The following is a 23,460-nucleotide window of genomic DNA, read 5'->3' as shown; positions in this document are numbered from 1 at the left end:
AAGATGAGCCTGTCTAGTAAAAAAGGGAGTTTCTTGTTCCCAGCAGGGGGCGCCAGGCCTAATGGGTAATATTTCAATGCAGTCATGTTTAGGCTGGGATACCTCTCAAACATGCTAGATATGAAAAAGACTGAACCTGGGATCAGGGGGTTATTAATCATTGACTGAATTTGGCGTGTTGCAAAAAAAGAAAAAGAAAAAAAACTTTGGCTTTTGCAGACTTTGGCACCCCGCCTAGGTCAGGCCCCTGAATGAAAACTCACCCTTTTGATAACTTAAGACCTCATATGTCTCATGAACATTCTCACCGATTTTGAGGAGGATCCAGCTAACTTCCAAGGTGCCAATGTCTCAAAAGTGCACCCTACAAATCGACTAAAATTGTAAATCTTTATATCATTATATCCAAAATACACAATTTCCTTTTGGGTTTGAGATGTGGAAAATATTAATTCATTCATCAAGTAATACATGTATATGTTTAAAAACAATACTGTAATTATTTAAAAACTAACTTGTGTGGTGATGTTGTGTATTTCATGTTTGATATTATTATTCGATATTTATTTATCTATTTATTGTTATTATTATTACCGGTATTTTATTTTTTTATTGAAATTTACCAATTAAAATAATTTGTAACATTATCGTTAAATTAAAATTTTAGATGTTTAACAATTATTGAAAATAAAAATAAACCATTGTTTACTACTCTATTTGTTTGTGATTAACAATTTAGTTAAATAAAAATATATATGATAATTTCATTGTATCTAACAATATATTTAAAAATAATTTCACCAAACCTACAATATTATACACAAAACCGATTATTCCAATAATAAAATAATAATTCTTGTGTATAATTGGTGCTGTGCAAAAGTCTAATAAAATATTTACTTTTTTTTTAGTATTTATTTGTTGATGAAACATTTTTATTTCACAATTTGTGAATGTATGTAACCTGTAAAAAAATAAGGGCAGATGTCAGAAAAAACTGTTAGTTTTTAAAATATGAGCCTCAATCACACGGTTGGGTTAAAAATAATCTTTTTCCACAGTTAAAAGGTTTGTTTATGTGTTATTGCTTTTCTTCCCAATTCAAAGAAATAATTAAGTCAATATTAAATGTCAACACAGTGACTATTTTTAGCTTCATCTCATTTTTTTTTTCTTTACTAGTCTTCTACAAGAACAAAACGTGTCATAAATGTTCAATCATTCGTTCAAAACACAGTATCTACATTTTCCAACACATACTTTACTATGTCTTTACTATGAGTGATCAACTCACGACATGATGCCCGACAGGTGGAAGACCTCGGCCGACAGGTAGGCCATGTAACTGTAGAGGAAGACGAAGAGAGGCTCGATGACGCGTGTGTGCGACGTGAAGCGGGAGGTGAAGGCGCCCAGCAGCCCGTAGATTGCGCCGACCAGGATGCCGCCGCATGATACCACGAAAAAGCACAGCACCCCGAGTAGGGCGTCGGGCACCGTTACCACACCGGCGTGGGAGAACTCCTCGAACAGGTGGTACAAAACCTGCGCGCACACAAGTGGCCATAGGTGGATAGTAACGCGTTATAGTTACTTCGTTACATTTACTTGAGTAACTTTTTGAGGAAAAATGTACTTCTAAAGAGTAGTTTTATTAAGCCATACTTTTTAGTTTTACTTCAGTAGATTTGTGAAGAAGAAACGCTACTCTTATTCTATTACACTAATCGTTACATTTTTCCTCATTATTCAAAATATTAGATTTAATTGTTTTGCCAGAGACGCCAACAGTGGCTCTACCACTTTCCCCAATGAGACGTCGGAACAACATACACATGACTCCATTATACCAATCAGACTCAAGCTTGCCGTTCTCTGATCACGCCGGCCTGTTCAATCACGTGGAGTCTTTAACTCATTCACTCCCAGCCATTTTCACCGGTGCAACCCCGGTGCAATCTTGTACACTAGGTGGCAGTATGCACCTCAAAGTTGCTTGCAATCCGAAATTAACCAAAAGATTTTTTTTTACGTGGACGGTTGCCAACTCTAGCATCTGCTGGTGGTTGGCACACCCCAGTAATGGCGGACGGGGTACTTCTGGTCGTTTTGCTTGTTGTCAAGATTTGAAGCAATTTTCAATTTTTTGTATTTTCAACTCCCCAAAAAACTGTCGCCCTGTCCTGTGAACGATAAAGCTCTCTGGAAAAGTTTTTGTGTTGCCGTTGTCATGTAAACAGCCTCTCAGTGTTAATATCTCATCTTTTCATTGTTCAAGGTCGAGGAGCATGAAGAAAACAGGGCAAAAAAGAAGTCTTGTTTCACTCACCTGTGTGTCTATATAGGTTTGGTTTACTTTAGTCTGTACCCAGGTTGTTCTGTTACGCTGTTTGCTGTTTCTTTGTCTTAGTTTGCCATGTTATATTATCATGTGTGTTTTTCCTGGTAATCTGGCTTGTGCACTGGTAGCTCGACATACAATCGCATCAACATACGATCCTTTCGACATCCGACGTAAAGTTAGCCTCGACGACATGAATGAAAGACGACGATATATGACAGCTTCGCAATTTTATGTTTTCTCGCAAGACTGACGCATGGCGGATTTTCTTGAGGGAGAAATCAGCATGGGTCCCAAGAAGGTTAGTGCAGGCAGTGAAAAAAGGAAAAAAATGTGACGCTTAACTCATTCATTCCCAGCCATTTTCACCGGTGCAACCCCCTTCGCTCCCGGCCGTTTTACTGGATTTTGACTGATTTTGCAAGGCCCAGAGAAAATTCTTTTCTATTGCTATATAAACGTGGAACCCACCAAAAGAAAGATTAGACTCTCTTCTTTCAGCACGAAAAAAAGTTCAAATTTTTTTCCATTCTTTAGAAATCAGCATTAGAAAATAGCTTAGTTTGAGCAATTTTCCAATTATTGATGAAAAAACAGAAATTGAGCTTTTTGTGAAAGCATACATTTCAAACATAACTTTGACTTTAACACAGCTATTTTTTGCTTTAGTTACATCCCAAAACATCTAAATACTGTTTTCCTTTTACAAAATAACATAAACAACAAGACAAATAGCGCTTTTGAAGTAAAGTAACAATTTATGTACACATAACTAACTGAGAGATGACGCTGTTCTGGCCGCGACAGCCGGGTAAACTTTTCCCTCATTGCTGCCTGTCTTCTGTAACTGTCAATGATAATGATGATGATGACAATGACAATAAAAATTCATTCATTCATTTATTCATTCATTCCCATAAAGATGGATTTTTTGGAGTTTCTACGGGGTCTGCTTGGTGAGCAGCACGGACTCAACGGCATCGTCTGCTGCACTGGTGGTCCCGGTCGTTCTGCTCGGTCGTCCAGCGCCAACCATCCCGGGCATCCTCTAAGTTGTTTTGCTTGGTCATCCGCCGCCTGGCATCCTGGACGCCATTTGGTCATCTTATGCCGGTGCCCCGGCCATGCGGCCCCGCCGTTCATTGCCTATGAATCGGGTTGTGTGTCTTACCAAATGCGCTACTGCCCTCCAGTGGCCAGTTTTATTGCTTTAAAATGTATTTTCAGCTTTGTGCGTTGGAGCTAAATTTAATCACAACCCAGAGATGTCTCTTGTAAAAAAAAAACAAAAAAACGTAAAAGACGTATAAATACGTCTGTGGGACACTGAAACAAAAATAGAACGTATTTATACGTTTTTTAGGAGCAAATGAGTTAAAGCACCGTAAAAAAAATGTATTCGACATAGAGCGCCGCTGTCAACATGACTCGAAAGAGGATTTTAAACTCTCTCCCAGTTTTTATTTATCACCGATTGACCACAGAAACCAGAGATATGATCCTTTTAGTTTCATGATAGTTAATATGTTTTCTCCACTAGAGGGCACTCATGCTCTTTGGACGAATACTGCTTCATTTCCCGTAGATTTTTCTCTCGTCGGAAATCAATGATTTTTTGTTGTTGTATTTCTTTATCTTAAAAGGTTATAGTACAGTATAATAACAGTTCATATAGATAACTTTGTGTTGAGATAAAAAAATCCCATTACAGTGGAACCTCTACATAGGAAGTAAATTCGTTCCAGGACCTTGTTTGTGAGTCGAAATGGTCATATGGCGAGGAGGATTTTTCCATAAGAATACATTATAATTCCATTAATTTGTTCCACAGCCCAAAAACTTACACTAAATCCTTAATAAATACTGCTGTTATTATTGCAAATACTATTACAAAGAACAAAACAAATAAATTATGAATAAAAATTAGAATAATAATAATATAATAATAGTAATACCTGTAATAATGTAACGAATCGGGTTCTAATGTGGCTGACTTTTTTTGCTTTACCTGAACGCACCGCGGTGCTGATGTGACGAGCTACTTTCTGTTTTGATGCTGGCGTCAGTGTTGCACAAGTTGATGGAATAAATAATGAGAAACCTGACGAAGCTGGCGATTTCCTTGGCAATGTTGCCACAATAAGAATTGTCACCTTAACTTATAAAGACTGGCGAAAGGAGGAGGACCGCCGGACGAGATTGACATTCTATGGCCCTATTGTCGACCCAGTTCATGGATGCACACGCCATGCTTTATTTTGCAATCATTTACATCTTCATTTCTTTATTTCTCCACCTGCACTAACCTTTTTGGAACCAGTGTCGATTTCTCTCACAAGAAAATCAGCCGTGCGTCCGTCTTCCGGCAAAACGCAGAAACTGCGGCGCTGTCAAAAATAGTCGTATTTCGAGCATGTCGTCGGATGTAGAAACAAATGGCACGTCAAATTTTACGTCAGATGTCAAAAAGATCGTGTGTCGAAGTGACCGTGTGTCGAGGTACCACTGTGTTTAAAAAAAAAAAAAAAAAAAAAAATCAAACATCAGAAGCAGTTACTCACAATGTTACGCATTACTTGAGTATTCTTTTGACCAAATATTTTTTTACTTGTACTTGAGTACATTTTTTTTTTGATGATTTACTGTTACTACAGTAATATTATTTTGAAGTAATGCTACTCTTATTTGAGTAAAATTTTTGGCTACTCTTCCTACCTAAGTCAGCTACCGGCTCCAGTAAAAACAACGTTTCGGCCGCGGGGTCTCACCACGGTGACGGCGTCATTGAGCAACGACTCCCCGAAGACTAAAATGTGCAGCAGTTCGTTGATGTGGATTTCCTCAAAGACGGCTAGCACGGCCACGGGGTCCACAGCTGACACGATGGAGCCGAAGAGCAGGCAGGACAGCAGGTCAACGCCGGCCAGCTGTTCGCCCTCCAGCAGGCAGACGCCGTACATGCCACCACCCACGAAGAAGGCGTTCCACAGGGTGCCCACCACAGCAAACACCAGGATGGTTCCCAGGTTCTCGGTGAAGGGCCGGATGGGCAGAAAGTAGCCGGCGTCCAGGATGATGGGCGGCAGCAGGTAGAGGAAAAAGAGCTTGGTGTCCAGCACGGGCGCCGTCTGGCGGACGGCCTTGATGACGCCCCCTACCAGAAGCCCCACAAAGATCAGCAGGCAGCTTTCGGGGACCACGTGCGACACTCGGGGGATGATGTGGAAGCCTGACAAGTGACAAATATACGTAAGGAAGGTGAGTAGAGTAACAATAAACAACTGAGGTAACGCAGACTAACATTTTTTACTAGGAGCACAGTGGCCCCTAACCTAAAATTTAACCTAAATTCAGGGGCGCCCACTGTAAATCGCCAAGTTTTCCTCTAATTTTCACTGTTTAACCGATAAATACTTTCATAATAAATAGAGGTCCGATCACGTCATTTTCAAAGTATCGGAATCGGCAAAAAAATATCGGACATGCCTTTTTTAATATATTTTTAATATATATATTTAATGCAATCGTTTTCTAATTGAATTTAACGTTACAGACAAAATGTCTCATCCAGAGTCTGTAGTTTTGGCTTTAAGTAGGGCTGTCAAATTTATCGCGTCAACGGCGGTAATAACATTAAAATATTTAACGCAATTAACGCATGCGCTGCACTACCCACTCACGCATTGTCGCGTTCAATCTGTAATGGCACCGTATTACGTATACATAGAGCTAAAAGGCAACGTAAAATAAGAAGAGAAAATTTTGGCAGCCTTTGATGCCTCGTTTTAATTGGCTAATGCCTTACAATCCCTCTCTCAACGATTAGAAATATCGTGGGATGCAATGTGGGGATGAAAGACAGTAGTTGATCTTTTTCTTAACACCCTATTATATTTCCCAACGCTGAGAAGATATATCAATTGGTACCATTACGCACAGTCATGGTTGCACTTCCCATCATGCATTTGGGCAGAAGTTAAATGGCTGCAGTATCATTTACTGAAAGCTCATAAAAATCCACTAGATGGCAATATTTAGTCACAATATACAAAGTCACATTTATCCTTTAAGAATTACAAGTCTTTCTATCCGTGGATCCCTCTCACAGAAAGAATGTTAATAATGTAAATGCCATCTTGAGGATTTATTGTCATAATAAACAAATACAGTACTTATGTACTGTATGTTGAATGTATATATTCGTCCGAGTTTTATTAATTTTTTTCTTAATGCATTGCCAAAATGTATATGATCAGGAAAAATTATCGAGAATGATTGGAATTGAATCGGGAGCAAAAAAAAAAAAAAGCAGTCGGATCAGGAAATATCGGGATCGGCAGATACTCAAACTAAAACGATCGGGATCGGATCGGGAGCAAAAAAAACATGATCGGAACAACCCTAATAATAAATGCATACATATACAAACTTAGGAATCTATATTTTATTCTCTATCAGTTTTCCAGTATACTGCTTACAAATTAGGTTTACATGGGATTTTTTTTTAGGGACACCCAGCTGTAACATGGATGCGGAGTGTCCCATTCATGACAAAAAAATACTGTAAATATATGAAAAAGAAGTTTAAAAAAGCAGAATCTAAAGATAGTCATGGATTTAAGTCAGGGTTCACGAACCTTTTTGAATGAGAGAGCCAGAACACCCAACATGACGTTGTAATTTTGTAAGTTCACCCACTTAGAAAATAGGCAAAGGTCTGAAATTACAAACATAGATGCATATCCAGTTATAGAGACATGATCCCCCCCCAAAAAATTCGGAACTCATATTGTATGATTTTTCAATAATTTATTTGTAATTTACTGAGGTTCATAAGTATTTTCACCCCTGAGAAAATCAGTGCTAATATTTAGTGCAGAAACCTTTGTTTGCAATTAGGTCAGACACTTTCTGTAGTTCTTCACCAGGTTTTCACATACAGAAACAGGGATCTCGGCCCATTTCTCCACACAAATCTTCTCTAGATGTGTCAGGTTTTGGGGCTGTCGTTGAGAAACACGAAGTTTCAGCTCCATCCAAAGATTTTCTACTGGAGGTCTGGAGACTGGCAGGGCCACTCCTTGGTCAGCTTGGCTGTGTGCTTCGGATCATTGTTATGTTGGAAGATCCAGCCACGACTCATTTTCAAGTCTCTGACTGAGGGAAGGAGGTTGCGGCTCAAAATATGACGATACATTTCATCATTCATCCTCTGCTTTATAGAACACAGCCGTCCTGTCACTTTTGCAGAAAAGCAGCCCCAAAGCATGAAGTTTCCACCCCCATACTTCACAGTGGGGATGGTGTTCTTGGGATTGTACTCATCCTTCTTTTTCCTCTACACACGATGAGTAAAGTTTGCACCAAAAAGTTCTAATTTGGTCTCATCTGACCACATGACTTTCTCCCATGACTCCTCTGCATCATTCAGATGGTCCCTGGAAAACTTTAGACGGGCCTTCACATGTACTGGCTTCAACAGGGGAACCTTCTGAGCAATGCATGATTTTAAACCATTGCACCATAGTGTCCTACTGACAGTAGCCTTTGAAACTGTGCATCCAGCTCTCTTCAGGTCATTGACCAGCTCCTGCCGTGTCGTTCTAGGCTGAGCCCTCATTTTTCTCATCATGAGTGATGCCCTATAAGGACAGATTGTACATGGAGCCCCAGTCCGAGGTAGATTATCAGTCATTTTTAGCCTTTTCTAACAATTGCTGCGACTGTTGAGTTATTCTCACCAAGCTGCTTTCCAAATGTCCCATTGCCTTTTCCAGCTTTGTGGAGCTCAACAATTTTTTCGCTGGTGTTTTTTGAAAGCTCTATGGTCTTGCCCATTGTAGCAGTTGGATTATGACCGACTGTGGGGTGCACAGGTGACAATAATGAGCTGAAACGGGTGGTGGGTGGGTGGTTACTCATGGGTTAAAGGTGGACTTTTTTTTTTTAAGGTAGACTGACAACTCTTTGAATGTCATACATATTGCTGATTCTCAGGGGTACAGAAACTTATGAACCCCAGTAAATTCCAAATACATTATTTTAAAAATCATACAATGTGATTTCTTGATATTGTTTTAGTTTATGTCTCTATGAGTGGAAATGTATCTATGATTAAAATTGATTGACCTCTATTTTCTGAGTGGGTGAACTTGCAAAAATCACAAGGGGTGCAAATACTTTTGCGCCCCGCTGTATGTGTCCTGCCTAAAACTTTTGCACAGTACTGTATATTTTTATTATATTATGTATATACAGGATATACTGTATGTATATATTTTCCCCAAGTGGAAGGTTCCATGATCCTAATAAATTTAATAATTAAAAAAAAAAAAATACAGTACTGTGCAAATGTTTTAGGCAGCTGTCCTGCCTAAAACTTTTGCACAGTACTGTATATATATTAAAAAAAGGCATGTCCGAAATTTTTTTGCCGATTCTGATACTTTGAGAATGACGTGATCGGACACGATCGATCGGGATGCCGATCTCTATGTTATATACCGATCTTATTCACCTGATTCCAATGCTGTTGTGATTGGGCCAGATTTCTGATCATGAGATCATCCCTAGTTTTTCATATACATTTTCTTCTTCTTTTACTAACGACCACACCACATACACAGTGACTAAATACTATACATACCTGCGCTGGAAGTGAATGAAGAAAATAAAGTTAATTTGTTCTCGTAGGCTTTTGCTGACGTATTTTAGATTTGTTGTTGTTGTTTATTATTATTATTTTTAAAACTTTGCTTTAGTTCCAAGTAGAGATCGGCATCCCGATCGATCGGGTCCGATCACGTCATTTTCAAAGTATCGGAATCGGCAAAAAAATTTCGGCCTTTTTTAAATATATATACAGTACTGTGAAAAAGTTTTAGGCAGGTGTCCTAAAACTTTTGCACAGTACTGTATATATATATATATTTTTAATTATTAAATTTATTAGGATCATGGAACCTTCCACTTGGGGAAAATATATACATACAGTATATCCTGTATATACATAATATAATAAAAATATACAGTACAGTATATTTCTTAATTAAATCATTTTCTAATTGTATTTAACGTTACAGACACAGTAATATGTTACACTCATCCAGAGTCTTTAGTTTAGGCTTAAGGTAGGGTTATCAAATTTATCCCGTTAACGGCGGTAATTAATTATTTTTTTAAAAAATTCATCACATTAAAATATTTGACGCAATTAACGCATGCGCTGCACGACCCACCCACGCATTGTCGTGTTCAATCTGTAATGGCGTCGTTTTACATTTATATAGAGCTAAAAGGCAGCGTAGAATGAGTAGAGTGAATTTAGGCAGCCTTTGGAGCCTTTTTTTAATTGGCTAACGCCTTACAAGCGCTCTCCCCACGAATAGAAATATCGTGGGAAACAAAGTGGGTAAAAAAGGTAGTAATTGATCTTTTTCTTAATACCCTATGTTAGTTCCCAACGCAGAGAAGATATATCAATTGGTACCACTATGCACAGTCATGGTTGCACTTCCCATCATGCATTTGGGCAGAACAGATAAATGGCTACAGTATCATTTACTGAAAGCTAAACAAATACACTAGATGGCAATATTTAGTCACAATTTACAAAGTCACATTTATCCTTTAAGAATTACAAGTCTTTCTATCCGTGGATCCCTCTCACAGAAAGAATGTTAATAATGTAAATGCCACCTTGAGGATTTATTGTCATAATAAACAAATACAGTACTTATGTACTGTATGTTGAATGTATATATTCGTCCGAGTTTTATTCATTTTTTTCATAATGCATTGTCAAAATGCATATGATCGGGAAAAATGATCGGGAATGATTGGAATTGAATCGGGAGCAAAAAAAAAAAGCAATCAGATCAGGATATATCGGGATCGGCAGATACTCAAGTCTTTTGATTGAAGATGTGACTGTTCACAAAGACCAAGTACGGTATTCAAATTCTGTTTAAATAGGAGTCAGCAAACGCCTACAACCTTTTAAAATTCTTTTGATGCAGCCGAAATAAATATCTGTATTTCTGGGAAGATTTCTTTTCTACAATCATGCTGCTTTCTTCGAGATGGCTGAAGGTTTAGTGTGACCACTGACTGCTTTTTAAAACTTTTCATAATCCTCTCCAACTTGACGAGGTCCGAGCTCCTTTTCATGATAGCGCTTGCTTTGCTCTGGCATCTACAGTCAATTATAAAAGGTCATGAGGTTGACAGTCACTTATTTCATGCATCCCTCCACCTCAACTGTTCTGTCACGTGACCCTGCCGATGGTTTTCCGCACTCTGCAACTGAGACTCCGCTCAGTCAGCACGCAGCGTACGTCTGTTATCGAGCAGTGCATTAGAGCAGGAAGTAGGACTGGCCCTCTGAGACGCCAGCTGGACGCATAGATAAGACAACCGCCAGCAGAGTATCATCCTAGTACAACACTAGTGATGCTACCATGTTTTGAACCACAAAAGTCTACACACCCATGGTCAAATGCCTTTTATAGACTTTAAATCCACCGTATTTAAAAGGAGGCACACAGAGTGTGAATTAATCAGGTCTTAGTACTGAACAGCTGCTTGGAACTGTAAGGGTCAGATGCTTAATTTGGGAAAGGCCGGCATCTCGCTAATGACATTATTTGACAGAAATAAACTTTGTTGTATGTCTTGAATGGTACACTTGGGAAGAAAACCCGGTAAATAAATTAAGCTGTACTTTCACTAAAGTTGGTCAAATACTTATTTTTTTAAGTAATATCATTTGCCATCTATTAGAAATTCAAATGCAGAGGTTCCTACGGTAATTTTCGGACTATAAAACGCTACGTTTAAATCCTGCGGCTTATATTACAGTGCGGTTTATTTGCTGATTTATTTTAGTTTATAGGCAACACTTTATTTGACAGCTACGTCATAACACTGCCATAATACCTTCATAATTATGACATGACACCATACTTGCCATAAATGAATGCAAATTATGTCACTGACTCTATTTATATCCAGCTCAGACTTCATACGTCCATTCAAAAGTGAGATAATTTGCTGGATAACACAAAATGACATCTGTTGTAAGCATTTAATAATGCTTACAGCAGTGTCATGTCATAAATATTATGGTCTTATGACAGTCTTATGGTGCCACTGTCAAATAAAGTGTTACTAAATACCATAACTAGCAATCAATGAAACAACTGGAATAGTAACTGAAGAAATAATTAGCACAGAACATGAAGTTTGATTGTTATTTACACCTGCAGTGCTGCAATGCATGCTAGGAGGCATGTTGGATGACTACAGTGTTGACAGCAGGTGGCAGCAGTGGTTGACTGTCTCCCCCAAGGGAGCAGTGATGGCCAAATGAAGCTTTTTGAAGCAATGAAGCTTTGCAGCCAATTGGTTCAAAGCTTCATGGTGGTTCATTTGGTCTTACGACAGTCTTATAATGCCACTATCAAACAAAGTGTTATTGGTTAATATCTTTTGGTGTAACCATCCTATAATACAGTAAGGACAGCTGCAGCTTATAGTCCAGTGCGGCCTATTTATGAACAAATGCCATTTTTGTGTCAAATTTGGTGAGTGGCGGCTTCGAGGTGTGCCTTAGAGTCTGAAAATTAGTTATTATTTTTTTTTATTTAATTCATTTCTAGTAAAAGGTTGTTATATAATTTTGCTATGTCCCAAGTGTGTTTCATTCAAATTCAGTCAACAAAATAACTAATATCAGTACAGAAAATTCAAAATATAAAAAATAAATGAAAACAATGTTTTTTTTTTTGTTCGTCCACTGTGTCACTGTCCACTCTGTTGTGTTAGCATTCCTTTCAGAAAATTCTCCATTTATTAATGACATCGTTCTTCTGCAATAACATCAAACATGTGGCGGGAAATTTAACCATATTAAGCAATATTTCTTTTTTGAAATAAAAAAAAATAAAAAACAGATTTTGCAGTTTTATGACATATGCTCAGTGTGGTTGATCATAACATATCCACTGTGTTAAAGCTACAGTGGGGCGAATAAGTTTTTAGTCACCCACCAATAGTGCAAGTTCTACTACTTGAAAAGATTAGAGAGGCCTATAATTGTCAACATGGTTAAACCTCAACCATGACAGACAGAATGTGAAAAAAAAAACAGAAAATAATATTTTTGATTTTTAAAGAATTTATTTCCAAATTAGAGTGGAAAATAAGTATTTGATCACCTACAAACAAGCAAGATTTCTGGCTGTCAAAGAGGTCTAACTTCTTCTAAAAAGGTGTAACGTGGCTCCACTCGTTACTTGTATTAATGGCACCTGTTTTAACTCATTATCGGTATAAAAGACACCTGTCCACAACATCAGTCAGTCACACTCCAAACTCCACTATGGCCAAGATCAAAGAGCTGTCGAAGGACACCAGAGACAAAATTGTAGACCTGGACCAGGCTGGGAAGACTGAATCTGCAATAGGTAAAACGCTTGGTGTAAAGAAATCAACTGTGGGAGCAATTACTAGAAAACGGAAGACATAGAAGACCACTGATAATCTCCCTCGATCTGGGGCTCCATGCAAGACCTCACCCTGTGGCGTCAAAATGATAAAAAGAACGGTGAGCAAAAATCCCAGAACCACACGGAGGGGACCTAGTGAATGACCTACAGAGAGCTGGGACCACAGTAACAAAGGCTACTATCAGAAACACAATGTGCCGCCAGGGACTCAAATCCTGCACTCCCAGACGTGTCCCCCTGCTGAAGCCAGTACACGTCCAGGCCCGTCTGCGGTCCGCTAGAGAGCATTTGGATGATCCAGAAGAGGACTGGGAGAATGTGTTATGGTCAGATGAAACCAAAATAGAACTTTTAGGTAGAAACACAGGTTCTCGTGTTTGGAGGAGAAAGAATACTGAATTGCATCCGAAGAACACCATAGCCACTGTGAAGTATGAGGGTGGAAACATCCTGCTTTGGGGCTGTTTTTCTGCAAAGGGACCAGGACGACTGATCTGTGTAAAGGAAAGAATGAATGGGGCCATGTATCGAGAGATTTTGAGTGAAAATCTCCTTCCATCAGTCAGGGCATTGAAGATGAGACTTGGCTGGGTTTTTCAGCATGACAATGATCCTGAACACACAGCCAGAGCAACAAAGGAGTGGCTTCATAAGAAGCATTTCAAGGTCCTGGAGTGGCCTAGTCAGTCTCCAGATCTCAACGACATAGAAAATCTGTGGAGGGAGTTGAAAGTCCGTGTTGCCCAACGACTTGTGTGAAATGCTTGTGAAGAGTTACAGAAAACGTTTGGCCTGCGTTTTTGCCAACATGGGGTACATAACAGTACTGAGATGAACTTTTGGTATTGACCAAATACTTATTTTCCACATTGATTTGCAAATAAATTCTTTAAAAATCAAACAATGTGATTTTCTGTTTTTTTTTTTCACATTCTGTCCTTCATAGTTGAGGTTTACCCATGTTGACAATTACAGGCCTCTCTAATATTTTCAAGTGGGAGAACTTGCACAATTCACGCCAGTGAGTGAAAGCCGGGCCAATGTTTATTCTGTGTATTCGTTTTTTTCGTCCTCGCACACAACTTTTGTCTCTTTTGTTGCTCTGTCACCTTCACAGAATCCGCGCGAAAGCGTTCGCATCGACTTCAGTCTTTATAGTGAATGTGGAAACGGTGAAATGATGTATGCCGTAAAGCAGTCAGCACATTTGTTGTTTTTTTGTTTGTTCCTGCCACCCTCCTCAAAGTTAATTAGTGTCGGTGAAAGAGATACAGACCCCCTCGACATATAAAAGAGGTGTCATTCAACTCGTTGTTAGTCGACATATTTATGGCGGAAAACACAGGCAAGACTGAAAAAGCAGTTTCTGCTCTGGCATTCCTCTTTAAAAGAAACTGGTTTATTTTAAGCCAAAACAACTGTTGAGTTTGATAGAACAATATGTCTATATGCTGTCATAGCAGATTCATGGCGCATTAAGCATCATCAATCATTAATTGATGTCTCAAATTTCGCTTAAAAAAAAACGACTTTAAAAAATTATTCACTCACATTTTTTAATCCTTTGAACAAATTATGTCACAATTAAAAAAATGGCGTCTGTAAAAAAGTCACAGATATCTACCTCATAACTATCGCTTAATTGTATTTTTTTTTGTTACTGTTGCATTTTCTCTATGTTAGATGATAAATAAAACAAAGAAACATTGGAAAAAAACGTTTAAAAGGGTAAATATATTAAAAAAACATTTCGACCACTCGTTAATGTCTGTGATTTCTGAGTCACCACCATTGTTATATTACCATGTTTTACCCATAAAATCCCCCAAAAATCCAGCTGTGGCCATTCACAGCTGTGTCTTGACACTCAGTGATACATGCTACATGGAGTTTTTGGACCAAAACAAGATAAGTACGCCATAATATCTCGTTAAAGTCATGGCGTCTGTAATTCTGCCCACGTGTGCACTCACCTCCAGATAGGGTTTTGCTGTTTAAAAAACATTAAAAAAAAAAAAAAAAAAAAAAAAAAAAAAGCCCTCCTGTTCAAAATTTTTTCTTCCCCCAGAAAATTTAGATTTTAAGCTTTCCAATGATGTATCACACATGAATAATGGACAATTTTGAAAATTCGCCAAATTGGGGGTCTCAGAGCGGAACTTCAAGTCACCTGAGTGTTTTCCGCCATATACAAATGTTATTTAAAATATCTTATAAAGGTCGAAAAGTTACCTATTGTTGCTTTAACTGTTATGATACAGCGCTCAATCTGATCTGAAATTTTGACGAACAAGTCAAAGCAATACAAATTAAAACTTTGACTTGTATCTGTGAAAAGCATAAGCGGATTTTAAGGGGGGGGGGCAGCCCCCCAGTGGCCAAAAAGTGTCATTGCATGTACTTCACTTTCCTATATATATAAAAGTTGTAAAGCAATAAAACTGCAATAGAAATGCATGAAATGAACAAAAAAAATTTTTTTATAATGGGTCAAAATTATTTTTGCTTTCATTTGAATTTTTTTTTTAAACTGATTTTTTTCTTTGATTGAAAATACCGTAATTTCCCGAATATAAGGCACACCCGTGTATAATGCGAATCCCAAATTTACTTGTAAAATCTAGTGAAAATTATTGTACCCGTTTATAACGTACACCCTAATTTTAGCACCAATAAATAGAAGAATACAAGAAAACAGAGCTCGTGTACAGATACAGAAATGTCATTTTACTGACTGGTGAAACACAGCACAAGCATAGCACATTGGTAGTTCAAAACATTACCATAAACTGACAATATTTACGGTAATAATATGATTTGACAACTTCTCCAACTTACCAGAATCTAGGAGAAAACAAAACAGATGTGACTTTTCTTTTAAAGGCTGTGTATAACTTGCTCGTTTCATCATGATGAATAAATGTTTCTTCCATGGATTAATACAGTAAAATGAAAGTGAGAACTTAAGTCGGAAATCCGTGAGAGCTCATCGCTGTCAACACGACAGTAACAATAGGAACTATTATTATTTGGGTTTGAGTTTCCCGAGGGACCGATATAGTTGACGGACACAGGAAGTCTGTGTGCTTACGTTTGTTATGGTCCGAGTTGCGGAGCTGCAATAAACGTCGACTCAAATGAGTTCAAGAAACTGAATTCTGTGCTCTATGAAGAGTGAAAAAAGCAGAATTTAACACAGACGAAATCATTCAGCCGATTAGAGTGAAGTATTACCGAAACAAAATGGTGACGTCACGTACCGTAACGGTCGGCAATGGGTCGCCGCATACGTTTTCTTCAACACAACGTGGCCGTGTCAATAAAAAAAATCGGTTTACATATATATGTAATATATATATATATATTTCTGTCTCCATCCATGTACCCGTTTATAATGTGCACCATGATTTTCCAAGTTGATTTTGGGGAAAAAAAAGTGCACGTTATATTCCGGAAATTACGTTTTTTTTTCTTCTTTTTTTTTGATTAAATCTTTTTTTTTTGGATTGAATGATTTAGACACAAATATCCTAATTATAATATGGCCCAAACACGAAAAGCATCGCTTCAATCAATGAAAACCTTTTAAATGAAAAATTAAGTGTGCAAAAGCAAAATTTTCAATCTCAAATATTTTTTTGCATTCCCAAACTTTTTTTAATTGAAATTTTTCCTTTATTTTTTTTTCATAAAGAAAACTTAATAAACTTAATAAAGCAACTTTTTTTTTTTGGCTTGAATAAGAAAGACACAAATCTACCTCCATACGGCTCCGCCCAGGGGATACAATTTTTGACTGGGGTAACTACATTGGAACGACACAGGTGGGCGTACCATAGTCAATGGATGACGATCTTGGCAAAAAGTATTGCCTAAGCAGCCTGATTTAGAATTCCCCTCAAGCATGATGGGAAACAAAAAACGCTCATTGTCAACTTATCATTATAAATATTCTTGAAAGTTAATTTTATTGCTGACACTGCATTTCGGGGTCATTAACATGCTGTGCACCCCCTGCCCCAAAAGTCAAACTCCGCCTATGGTGAAAAGTTATTAGTTGGGTCAGTTGATCATATAGCAACACTGTATACATTTTTCTGCATATATAGTGCTGGCATGTCAGCAAACTGATGGGTGGGTTACGGGGTGGGCTGGGTGGCCCGGGCGCAAGCATTTCTAGTGACACGGTCCTGCCAGAGATCCACTTTGTCAAAAAATTCCAAATTTTAAGGTTAAATCACCATTGATCATTTTTCTAGACCACGTCTGAGCACATCATTATTTAAAGGGACACTCACCGAGTTTCATGAGCAGTGCAAGTAGAATCCATAGCGAGATCTCGAAGGGCTTCCGGACGTGCTCGTAATTGAATGACAGAACCGGAAAAGCCTTCGTTGTGTTACCCTGGTGGTCCCGACGGTGGTCCTCAGCTGCATGTCCACGCGTGTCGTTGTTTGGCGCACCCACGCTTAAATTGGCGCAGACGAGGAGTACCAGGAGAAGGGGGAGGATGAGGCACGTCAAGCCCGGGCGACGCGGACTGATGTCGGCGTGGTGGTGGGCCATGTCGGGGTGCGCATCCGGTTTACCCTGGTCTAACGATGAAGGTGATGATGAGGAGGAGCAGAGCGTGAGGACGCATGAGGAGCGCAATATTTTACGCGCAGCCTCATCGCAGATCTTTTCATGGTGGGAGGAGATGTATTATTAATAATGGAAATGAGAATGAGAAAATAGGAGTTGACTCGGCTGTGGTCTTGCACACTTTGTGTGTGTTTCAGCCGAATTGTGATGCCAAGTGACACCTACTGGAGTGGAGGAGTCAAAAAATTCTCACTCACTCACTCACTCACTCACTCACTCACTCACTCACTCACTCACTCACTCACTCACTCACTCACTCACTCACTCACTCACTCACTCACTCACTCACTCACTCACTCACTCACTCACTCACTCACTGCACAGTGCATCGGGCCTCAGTCACGTGACTCCATCATCTCATTTCCAGCATATGAAAAAGAAAATAATGGGTTGATTGAGCAAGTGCACTGAGCGAGTCAAGCGTGCATTGAAAATAACATTGTTATTGTGTGAATGCTGGGATAAGAGAATTAATCATCATTTCATCTCTAGGCCGCCGCCGCAGCGCTTACGAGAGAGAAAAAACAACAGTGACCGTTTTTTCCCACACTCCCACTCATGCGCCCACCCCCACGCTTTTCCAAATGACAAACATTCGTCAGTTAAAAACAGATATTCAGTGGGAAAAAATGTCCATGTGGTAGACTCACATTTTACTAACTGAAGACAGAGACAGCCTAAATAGTTAACATCCCACAAGTTGATTTAAAACCCTAATTTAATTTGTTTGAACTAGGGATGTCCCGATCGCATATTTTTGCAGCAAATTTTGAGAATCTGCTGATACCGAGTCCCGATCCGATACCGAAAAAAAAAAGTTCCAAACATGTTACTGTCCCACCATATTGCCTTCATAATGTGAATTATTTTTAAACAAGAATAACGTAGAAAAATCTCATCTTTATTACCGTAAATTCTGGACTATATAGTGCACCTGATTATAAGCCGCACCGACCAGAGTTCACAAAATTTTAGAAATCAATCCACATATACAGTGGGGCAAATGAGTATTTACTCAACCACCAATCGTGCAAGTTCTCGTACTTGAAAAGATTAGAGAGGCCTGTAATTGTCAACATGGGTAAACCACGACATTGAGCGACAGAATGTGTAAAAAAAAAAAAAAAAAGAAAATAACATTGTTTGATTTTTAAAGAATTTATTTCCAAATTAGAATGGAAAACAAGTATTTGGTCACCTACAAACAAGCAAAATTTTTGGCTGTCAAAGAGGTCTAACTTCTAACGAGGTCTAACGAGGCTCCACTCGTTACCTGTATTAATAGTACCTGTTTTAACTTATTAGCGGTATAAAAGACACCTGTCCACAACATCAGTCAGTCACACTCCAAACTCCACTATGGCCAAGAGCTGTCAAAGGACACCAGAGACAAAATTGTAGACCTGCACCAGGCTGGGAAGACTGAATCTGCAATTGGTAAAACGCTTGGTGTAAAGAAATCAACTGTGGGAGCAATTATTAGAAAATGGAAGACATACAAGACCACTGATAAACTCCCTCGATCTGGGGCTCCATACAAGATCTCACCCCGTGGTGTCAAAATGATAACAAGAACGGTGAGCAAAAATTCCAGAACCACACAGGGGGACCTAGTGAATGACCTACAGAGAGCTGGGACCACAGTAACAAAGGCTACTATCAGTAACACAATGCGCTGCCAGGCACTCAAATCCTGCACTGCCAGACGTATCCCCCTGCTGAAGAAAGTACATGTCCAGTCCCGTCTGCGGTTCACTAGAGAGCATTTGGATGATCCAGAAGAGGACTAGGAAAATGTGTTATGGTCAGATGAAACCAAAATAGAACTTTTTGGTAGAAACACAGGTTCTTGTGTTTGGAGGAGAAAGATTACTGAATTGCATCCGAAGAACACCATACCCTCTCTGAAGCATGGGGGTGGAAACATCATGCTTTGGGGCTGTTTTTCTGCAAAGGGACCAGCACGACTGATCTGTGTAAAGTAAAGAATGAATGGGGCCATGTATCGAGAGATTTTAAGTGAAAATCTCCTTCCATCAGCAAAGGGCATTGAAGATGAGACGCGGCTGGGTTTTTCAGCATGACAATGATCCCAAACACACAGCCAGGGCAACAAAGGAGTGGGTTCGTAAGAAGCATTTCAAGGCCCTGGAGTTGCCTAGCCAGTATCCAGATCTCAACCCCATAGAAAATCTGTGGAGGGAGTTGAAAGTCTGTGTTGCCCAACCACAGCCCCAAAACATCACTGCTCTAGAGGAGATCTGCATGGAGGAATGGGCCAAAATACCAGCAACAGTGTATGAAAAGCTTGGGAAGAGTTACGTTTGGCCTCCGTTATTGCCAACAAAGGGTACATAACAAAGTACTGACATGAACTTTTGGTATTGACCAAATACTTATTTTCTTATTTTTCTTATTTTTAAATTCGTGAAAAATTAAACAATGTGATTTTCAGTTCCCCCCCCCCCTCATTTTGTCTCTCATGGTTGAAGTTCACCCATGTTGACAATTACAGGCCTCTCTCATATTTTCAAGTGGGAGAACTTGCACAATAATAATAATAATAATAATACATTTTATTTATAACGCACAATAAGGGGTTGACTAAACACTTATTTGCCCCACTGTATGCCGTACTTGACAAATAAGCCGCAGGTGTCCATATCTTAACATTGGATATTTACAGAGATGTTACACAGAAATATGTGATTGATCAAAAATATACAACACTTAGCAAAAAGGTTGGAATCACCAGTCTCAGAAAGAAAGTTTTCTTTTATTATGTAGAAAAAACTCTGATAAAAAGCTTGAAAAAAATAATGAATTAGTTCAAAACTCTTTAGCATTCAGAAACACTAAAAGAAATGAATAAAAAACATATCGGTGGTCAGTAAATGTTATTTTTATAGAGCAACTGCAGGGAAATATACATGGAATCACTCCATTCTAAAAAAAAAAAAAAATGGAATCATGTGAAACCAGCAAAGAAATAACAATCAAAACACATCTCTAGTATTTAGTAGCACCACCTCTGGCTTTTATGACAGCTTGCGGTCTCTGAGGCAAGGACTAGATATGTATTCTTCATCAATCTGGTGCCAACTCTCTTTGATTGCAGTTGCCAGATCATCCTTGCAGGTCGGAGCCTTGCTGTGGACCATTTTTTTCAATTTCCACCACAGGTTTTCAATATAATCATATGGAGTCATTTGTATCTATAAAATCCTGAGTTTTTGAGTAAGTCTGACGAGCTTGTGGCATCCTTTATCGGTGCTAGTGTAGCGGCTGAGAGCTGCTGTCATAATAAAATTTGGAAAGCCATTCTTTTAAAATATGTGTAATTATCCCATTTTATAATTTTCAACAATAAAATATGAAGCTCATTTGTCAAAAAAAAAAAAAAAAAAAAAAAAATCCATAAATAAGCAGCTTCCTTATAAAAGCCGCAGGGTAGAAACAGCGTGAAAAAAGGAATGGCTTATTGTCCGAAAAATATGGTAAATGTTTCATTGAGTGAGTCCTCTCAAATCCACTCACGGTGCTGAGAACAGCCTCTCATTCACACAATGAGTTGCCACAGCACGTGTAAGTTTAACGATAACCCATTTATGCCTTTGATCGTACAGCTACAGAGTTTCTCTGGCAAGATCAAAGCTACAAACCTGTCAATCATCGTTAACCTTAAGTACCAAACCCAACTTGGACAGTTTGGCCGCACTTCTTAGCAGGAGGGAGGGTGTGGCGCTGTACGAGCATGAAGCCGAAAAACATAAATATATCTATATCCGATCCTTTTCACCCAATCCCGATCCTCTGAAAAATGGCGCGATCGGCCCGATTTTTCCGTGATCGGATCGGGACATCCCTACTTTGAACGCCTAATTTTTAAGGGGCCCGTGGTAGGGTGTGGCGTGTCATATGCTGCCTGTTGGCCGAAAATGTGATTGCATGGAAATGATTTTCCTATATATTAATTTTAAAATAAGACTTTGCCAGTAAAATGTTGTCTATAAAAGTTGTAAACAATTAAAACAAACAACAAAAATAAATGAACAAAAAAAAGCTTTTTATAATGGATCAAAATTATTTTTGAACAGATCATGTGACTAGCACCTTAGAGACGGTCATTTGCTTTGCTTAGTCAAAACCACCTGACGACAGAAGAGGCAAGATAGATATACCTAATTTTTTCAAACCTAAGCTTTCAAAAGCGACAACAACTACTGAGCGAGAACCAAGGATTGAATATGTAGACTATGAAATGCTGGAGACCACTGCCAAATTGGTGAGCGGAGTTTCAGCTTGCCCCACTAAAGACGTTAATTGTACAACAGTCACCACCGGCCAAAAGCATAGCTGTCCTAAGCTGACCCGACGGCATGGGCGACCGTTAGGGGGCCAGGCGCGCCCTGAGAGACTGCTGTGCCCGCCCTAGCTCGATTGGACTGTGCTGTGTATTTAAAATTTTTTAAAAAATTAATCTTCCACAAAAACACACACACTCGCGGTGAGGACAAAACCTCTATTCCAGTGTTTTTCAATCGATTGTGCCGCCGTCGTGAGAGATCATCAGATGTGCCGTGAGAAATTATCCAATGTCACTTTTTTTTTTTAACATCGTCGGGCAAAGTTGCAGTTGGAAGGAAGGAGTAGGCAAAAAGTTCTCGGTTGTGTGCAGATGAGCGAGGCATTACTCGTGTTGCGTTCAAGAACTGCTCGGATTTCTAGCCATGAGCCACCTTGCCCTTCACAACAATGTGGACCCCAGCACGTCTACTGTTCATAATTTGACTCGTCAAGAGATGATATACACAAAAGTGCCCTTCCATTTTATCCATATGTGACGACTGTCAATCCTCGCTCTGTGTTTTATTCCAACACATTATTGAGGACAGCAAGGTGGGCGATGGCTACAAATCCGAGCAGTTCTTGAACGCGACACGGGCAGCTATCTAGCGCCATGGCGCCATACAAGCTTAAAAATCATCTCCAAATGAACGCCCGTCACTTCAGAACAAGTCGATGGACTATTTTGTTCGCCTTCGTGAAAACACAGAGAAATGGGCAACTTTTTTGAGAAAAACTACAAAGCTAAATAAGAAAGCCCTGAAAGCCAGTTACTTTGTTGCTAAATCCAAAAGTCCCAAACTGTGGGCGTAGACGTTAATACTACCTGCCTGCAAAGCCATTGTCAGCGAGATGACCAGCCCTGATGTGCTTAAAGACAATGCTCAAGTCCCCTTGTCTGATAATTCTGAGTTTTTCAAGCCTAACTCCTAAAAAATAATTAAAAAATAAAAACAGAGAGAGAGACAGAGCTGTTGAAGAAGATTCCTGACAGTTTTTTGCTTTGTGTTCATGTTAACAGGCTCAAGTTTCACTCTGAGTATGTATAAATACTGAGAAATTATTTTATAATTAAATATACTGTACAGAAAGTAATTTTGGAACATTTTGGTGTGGTGAGATTTTTTCCAATGTAAAAACGTCCCGTGACTCAGAAAAGGTTGAAAAACACTGCTCTATTCGTCCTATCTTGATCTCTTGTCAATCAATTCAACCAATCTGAGTAGCGAATGAAGGCAATTTCTAGCCAATCACAGATAAAGGGGGCGTGCCGAGTAGCCGGCCATTGGCTCCTGCGATTGGATAGGGATTGCTTCGGTTACAGAAATGGCGATTGAGCGGCCTCTCCGTTGCCAATTCAAATTGGAATGGACATCCGTGTTTTTTTTTTCCGAGAAACTAAAGACGAACTCAAGCCATGACAAAGACGCGGCCGAAAGTCAACATGAAGGAAAAGATCTGCCACCTCCTGCAGTTTCACTGACTAACACCATCACCAGAAAATATTACGGGTAAAAACGCCACTGTTCAGGCTAAATTTACGTCGAAGAATTGTGACCCCGCCCCCCCCGTAATTTCTTTCTGCAACCGGGTCTGGTCCTAAGCAGCCTGATTTACTAT

General features: G+C 39.1%; 1 protein-coding gene across 1 annotated transcript in view; it reads right to left on the bottom strand.

Moving 5' to 3' along the window:
* The window catches only part of slc9a1b (solute carrier family 9 member A1b), a 32,486-nt gene extending 14,859 nt beyond the window's left edge, over positions 1-17,627 (bottom strand). The window contains exons 1-3 of the mRNA XM_057828369.1: positions 17,148-17,627; positions 5,110-5,570; positions 1,295-1,545 (exon numbers count right to left, since the gene is read on the bottom strand). Of these exons, the coding sequence (XP_057684352.1) occupies positions 1,295-1,545; positions 5,110-5,570; positions 17,148-17,415 (980 nt within the window). The 5' untranslated portion in view covers positions 17,416-17,627. The remainder of the gene's footprint in view (positions 1-1,294; positions 1,546-5,109; positions 5,571-17,147) is intronic.
* Between the last annotated feature and the right edge of the window lie 5,833 nt (positions 17,628-23,460).

Source organism: Corythoichthys intestinalis, chromosome 22 (assembly GCF_030265065.1).
Source record: "Corythoichthys intestinalis isolate RoL2023-P3 chromosome 22, ASM3026506v1, whole genome shotgun sequence".
Taxonomy (NCBI): Eukaryota; Metazoa; Chordata; class Actinopteri; order Syngnathiformes; family Syngnathidae; genus Corythoichthys; species Corythoichthys intestinalis.
This window is presented reverse-complemented; position numbering and strand designations above follow the sequence as displayed.